The 6,836-nt window shown below is 36.0% G+C and overlaps 1 protein-coding gene across 9 annotated transcripts in view; it reads right to left on the reverse strand.

Annotated features, from left to right (window-relative positions):
- Positions 1 to 6,836, reverse strand: part of RAD54B (RAD54 homolog B) — a 111,041-nt gene that overhangs the window by 39,898 nt on the left and 64,307 nt on the right. For all 9 annotated transcript variants that reach the window (XM_037741870.1, XM_037741871.1, XM_017538111.2 and 6 more), the window contains one exon: positions 2,405 to 2,599. In XM_037741870.1, coding sequence (XP_037597798.1) covers positions 2,405 to 2,599 — 195 coding nt within the window. The remainder of the gene's footprint in view (positions 1 to 2,404; positions 2,600 to 6,836) is intronic.

Genomic DNA, 6,836 nt, shown 5'->3' on the forward strand with positions numbered 1-6,836 from the left:
TTGGCTAGGTATTATGCAATGAAGGCCAACCGAGCCTGATGCATTATCACAAGCTATCAGCAATTTTAGCGTTCCAACGTTCGGTTTTCTTAGCACCTCTATCTTTACATTAACAAATTTACATATTGTATTTCCTACTTATTTAAAAGAAAAACTCCTTAGATTATAGGCAGTAACTTGCCAAATTAACTTCAGGTTAATACATTTATTAATATAATAATTAAGCAACCAAGTCCTATATTTGGATATTTTCATTTTGAAAACCCTAAAATATACCTATGTTCAGTCCCTGCCCCTACCACCCAGGCAAAATAAATCAGAGCCTGAAATAAAGATCATAGTCTGGGCATCAGCTTATCTTTTCATCTTTTTTTTCTTTTTTTTTTCCACCAGAGGCAGGGTCTCTCCAGCCCAGGCTGGAGTGTAGTGGCATGATCAAAGCTCACTGCAGCCCTGATCTCCTGGGTTCAAGCAATCTTCCTGCCTCAGTCTCCCAAGTAGCTAGAACTATAGATGCATGCCACCATGCCTGGTTAATTTTTTTATTTTTTGTGTAGACAAGGTCTTGCTAGGTTGCCTCGAACTTTTGGCCTCAATCAGTCCTCCCCGCTCTGCTTCCAAAAGCGTTGAGATTACAGGTGTGAGCCACTACACCCTTAAAAGCACCTCAGGTGATTCTACTGGCATGGTCAAGGTAAAAACCCACCAGTTTAAGCTGAATTTTCATTTTTTGTTACTTGCAACTGTAAGATCATTTTATTATAAACTACACATATGCAAAACCATGCATACTATACCTTAGGGGTAAAAGACATTCCAAAGTAATTGTGATAATTTTTCCTCTCTCACTGGCTTTAGAATTTCACTAAAGAGGCAATACCACTGCATGAACAAATTCTCCAAAAATCTAGCCCCAATCTACCTTAACCACAACTATATGTGCACTATATATTTTTCTTTTTAATTCCTCTAATCACTATACATAGTTTACTCCATATTTTTATAATAAATCATCCTATTGTAGATAATTTAGTTTGCTTCAACTCTAACACTGTCACGGCCTTTCACACACTATATTCCTGAAGCACTGTACTAGTTTGAATTCCCTCATGCTTTTGTGCCTTTGCATATGCTATTCTCTCTTGCACATGGCCCTTTCCTATAACTTCCAAAACTATTCATCCTTCAAATAGTACCTTAAACGGTAATTCCTATGAAGCTTACCCCTAGCCTCCTGGGCAGATTAAATGGTTCTTTTATGCTCCCATTGCATTTGGTAAAAATTCTCATTGAAACAACTATATTATTGTTTCCTAATCATCAATTACTTTGCTTTGTTTCCACTAAATTATAAATTACAATCATCTTTGAGTCTTTATTCCTGCATAGTGCCTGGAACATAATAGTTATTAAAAACTATAAACTATATATTTAAGCAAACAAACATGTAGAACAGATTTTATAATTATAGGTCACACTTAATATTGAGCTGAGAGGCAATGCAAAGACACTGTAGTTGGTGTTAGCCATTCTTAATTTGTAGGCTAACTTGTATTAGTACAAATTATGCTGGCAACATTTTGTAACAGAAACAATAGCAACCTCCAATTTCGACATTTGAATCTAGGTCAGAGCTAACCATTATCTCCTTGCTCTGTTTTTCAAAACATTATTGAGTAGTGCTGAAATTACAGATCATTCAACTCCTAATATCAACATATTTTTCAATTTTAACCACTTAGCATTCTGCAACAATAAAAAAAAAAGAGACAGAGAAAGTATACCAAGTCAAATTTAGTGTTTAATCTCAGAAAAGTACCAAAATAACTGTTTATAGCTGGCTGACCATTTTTGGAGAAAATGAAACCATAGGATAGGATTTGCTTCAGTGAGCTAGCAAAAGCTGTAAGATTGTCAGGCTCACTAACCATTATGAGATTTTTTTTTTTTTTTTTTGAGACAGAGTCTCGCTCTGTTGCCAGGCACCAGGCTGGACTGCAGTGGCAGAAGCTCGGCTCACTGCAACCTCCACCTCCCGTTTTAAGCAATGTTCCTGCCTCAGCCTCCCAGGTAGCTGGGACTACAGGCGCGCACCACCACACCCAGCTAATTTTTATATTTTTTTAGTAGAGACGGGGTTTCACTATGTTGACTAGTATGGTCTCAATCTCTTGACCTCATGATCCACCCACCTCAGCCTCCCAAAGTGCTGGGATTACAGGCATGACCCACTGCGCCCAGCCTCATGAGATTATTTTATGTATCATACTTAGTTGAGGCATGAACATCCATTAAAGAATACTTTCTCTATCTCTTTATAAAACCCAATTATACTTCAATTATGTAACCAGAGATACATACTAATTTCAGGCAAAATCATAAACATCAGGTAATATCACAATACCTCTTCCAATGTCTTTGCCTTCCAAATCCTTTAATGTAAATGACCTTCCTCTTACAATAAGAACAGCATCACCTTCCCACTTTTTATGTTTTTTCTTTGAAGGCTTACACCAAACAACATTGAAATATTTAACTAGGCTATCAGATTTTTCCTCTTGGTCCTTGGACACTGGTATTTCTTTAGGAGTTGAATGAACTACAATAAAAAAATAAAATTAAAATCCACATTATTAAAAATGACTTTAATGTCTAAGTAGTAAGGTCATTCAAACAAAAAAGGCACAAGATTAGATTAGATTAAGAAATAGTATGAAAGAATATTTGATCATACCCATATTACCACTGTCTAAGAAATCCAAGTATCAGGTGTTAATATTACCACGAGTACAATGACTGTTAATATCTTACTGTTCCAAAGTCAAATAAACTCCATTGAAACAGAATAACATAATAATCATTGTAAACATTTTAAAACTCTAAAAATTAAGACATTCAGTGTCCATAGCACAGAAAAATATCTAAAATCACATTTTGACAAACTTGATTTAATGACATGACAAGTTGAGGAAAAGCAAAGATTGAAGAGTTCTCTGAAAGTAAAACCTGAAAATTTTAGTTCACTTATTTTAATTGATAAATAAAAATTATATATATGTAGGTGCACAACATTCTGTTTTGATGTATGTATACACTGTGGGATGGCTAAATCAAGCTAATTAACATTATCCATTACCCCACATAATTTTTGTGGTAAGAACATTTTTTTAAGTGCTACTTTCTTAGCATTTTTCATGTATACATTGACTATAGTCACCGTGTTGTACAATAGATTTCTTCAACTTATTCCTCTGTAACTGAAATTTTGGATACTTTGACCAATATCTCCTCAATGCCCCACCCCTATCCAACTGTAGGTAACCATCATTCTACTTTCTAAGAGTTTGACTTTTTTGAGTTCCACATGTAAGTGAGATCACACAGTAATTGTCTTTCTGTGTCTGGCTTATTTCACTTAGCATAATGTCCTCCAGGTTTACCATGTTGTCACAAGTGACAGGATTGCCTTCTTTTTTAAGGCTGAGTAGTGTTCTGCTGTGTATCTATACTAAGATGTTTTTAATCCATTCAGCCACTGATGGACATTTAGGTTGACTTCATATCTTGGCTACTGTAAAAAATACTGCAGGGAACATGGGAATGCAGATATCTCTTGAACATACCAATTTCATTTTCTTTGGCTATATACCCAGAGGTGAAATTGCAGGTATAAAACACCAAAGTAGAAATGAGAATAAATATTTATAAAATTATGTTGTTTCCTGCTTCTTACTAACTTGTACACTAGATTTTCAATGGCTGGCTAAAAGGTGGTTTAGCTGACAACAGAAAAATCTCATTCTCCCCATCACTGAAGAGTCCTTCACTATGTCTTTTATGACATACACACTTGAACCATGGAAACTATCAAAACAATAGAATTTAAACAAAATGAAGTCATTTTTTTTCCTTTTAAAATGTGCTATTTACTTAAATAGGAAAAAAGAAAGGAAATATCCTGATGTCAGGAATAAAACAAGAATGCCCACATCAATTCAACATCATCCTGGAAGTCTCATCTATTACAATAAGACAATAAAAGTGTACAAAGTATAAAGCTCAGAAAGAAGTAAATAAAACAGTAGCATTAACAGATGATGTAACTATTTACGTAGAAATACCCAGAGAATCTAAAAATAAAGAAAAATAATACATTTAGCAGAGTCACAAGATGCAAGGTTCATATCCAAAAATAAACTGAATTCTTACAGACTAGCAAGAAATAATCAAAAATAAATTTTTAAATCCCATTCACAGTAGGTCAACAAAACAGACACATGAAATACTTGGGAAAATATCTAATAAAAGGTAACCAAGATTTCTATACTAAAATTAAAAAGCTTTGTTAAAAAAAATTAACAAAGCTCTTAAAATAAGCACAACTCCTAGTTCATGAATTGGAACATTCAATTTTGTTAACATAGCAATTTTCCCCAAAATGATCAATATATTCAACACAATACCAATCAAAATCCCAGGACACTTTTAGTAAAATTACAAGTTGGTTTAAAAATTCATATGGAAATGAAAATAACGTAGAGTAACCAAAGCAATTAAAAAAAAAAAAAAGTTGGACATTTACAATAATGCTGCAATAATCAAAATAGTTTGGTACTGCCCCTCCCTCCATAAAAGACATGTAGACATTCCAACTACTTGGAAAAGTAACAAGACATAGACCCACTCACACATGTACGTCGAAATGATTTTCAACAAAGGTGGGGAACCAAATTCAATGAGGAAAAGAAAGTCTTCTCAACAGCATTGCTAATCCAACTGGATATCAATTTGGAAAAGATAAACATCAATCATTAAGTCACCCAATACACAAAATTCAATTCAAAATGGATGACAGATCTAAATATAAAACCTAAAACAAAAAAATTCTAACAGAAAACACAGGATAAAATATTTGTAAACTCAAGTTATGCAAAGCTTTCTTAGAATACGAAAGCACAAAACATAAAAATCAAAAATTATAAATCAAATTTTACCAGAATATAAAACTTTTTTTTTTTTTTTTTTTTTTTTTTTTTTAAAAAATTTTTTTTTTTTTTTTTTTTTTTTTTTTTTTGAGACAGAGTCTCACTCTTGTTACCCAGGCTGGAGTGCAATGGCGCGATCTCGGCTCACCACAACCTCTGTCTCCTGGGTTCAGGCAATTCTCCTGCCTCAGCCTCCTGAGTAGCTGGGATTACAGGCATGTGCCACCATGCCCAGCTAATTTTTTGTATTTTTAGTAGAGACGGGGTTTCACGATGTTGACCAGGATGGTCTCGATCTCTTGACCTCGTGATCCACCCGCCTCAGCCTCCCAAAGTGCTGGGATTACAGGCTTGAACCACCGCGCCTGGCGAATATAAAACTTTTGCTTTTTGAAGGATGCCATTAAGAAAACAAAAGGGGAGCCGACTGCAGTGGCTCACACCTGTAATCCTAGCACTTTGGGAGGCTGAGGCGGGCAGATCATGAGGTCAAGAGATCGAGACCATCCTGGTCAACATGGTGAAACCCTGTCTCTACTAAAAATACAAACATTAGCCGGGAGCAGTGGCACGGGCCTGTAGTCCCAGCTACTTGGGAGGCTGAGGCAGGAGAATCGCTTGAACCCAGGAGGCAGAGGTTGCAGTGAGCTGAGATCATACCACTGTACTCCAGTCTGGCGCGAGAGTGAGACCGTATCTCAAAACAGAACAAAACAAAACCACAAAAGAAAATAAAAGGGAAGCCACTGGCGGGGGTAAAATATTCACAGCATATGTTTAAGACAAAGCTCTTGTATCTAGAATAATTATTCTTTTTTTTTTTTTCAGACAGAGTTTTGCTCTGTTGCCCAGACTCAAGCCATTCACCCACCTCAGCCTCCTGAGTAGCTGGAATTACAGGCAACAGACACCACACTCAGCTAATTTTTGTATTTTTATAGAGATGGGGTTTCACCATGTTGGCCAGGTCGGTCTCAAACTCCTGACCTCAAATGATCCACCCACCTTGGCCTCCAAAAGTGCTGAGATTACAGGCATGAGCCACTGCGCCCAGCCTAATAATTCTTATAGTTTAAAAATAAGACAACAAATCAATAGAAAATGGGCAAAAGTCTTAAACAGACAATTCAGAAAATGAAATCTACAAACAGCCAATAAGCACATAAGAAGATATTTAACATCAATAGTCATCCAGAAAATACATATTAAAAACCTGAAATATCACTTTACAACCATTATGATGGCTGGAATCATAAAGTTAGACAATAAACAAGTCTGATGAGGATATGGAGAAATCAAAACCATCATACCCTGCTGGTGGGAGTGTAAAATGGTGCAGCAGTTTGGCAACCAGCATGACAGTTGCTCAAACAATTAAACAAGCGTTACTAAATGACACAGCAATTATACTTCCAAGTATATGCCCAAAAGAATACAACGTATGTCATCAAAAAAAACCTTGCCCATGAGTGTTCACAGGATTATTAATAATAGCCTAGAGGTAGGAACAACCCAAATGTGCATTCAACTGACAAATGGATAAACAAAATGTGGCATATGCATACAATGGAATATAATTCCATCATAGAAAAAGAATAAAGTGGACAGGCTCGGTGGCTCATGCCTGCATTCCCAACACTTTGGGAGGCCGAGGTGGGCAGATCATGATGTCAAGAAATCGAGAGCATCCTGCCTAACACGATGAAAACCTATCTCTACTAAAAATACAAAAAATTAGCCAGCGTGGTAGCATGTATCTGTACTCCCAGCTACTTGGGAGGCTGAGGCAGAAGAATACCTTGAACTCAAAAGGCGAAGGTTGCAGTGAGCCAAGATTGCACCACTGCACTC

This window comes from Cebus imitator, unplaced genomic scaffold (assembly GCF_001604975.1).
Source record: "Cebus imitator isolate Cc_AM_T3 unplaced genomic scaffold, Cebus_imitator-1.0 Scaffold109, whole genome shotgun sequence".
In the NCBI taxonomy this organism is placed as follows: Eukaryota; Metazoa; Chordata; class Mammalia; order Primates; family Cebidae; genus Cebus; species Cebus imitator.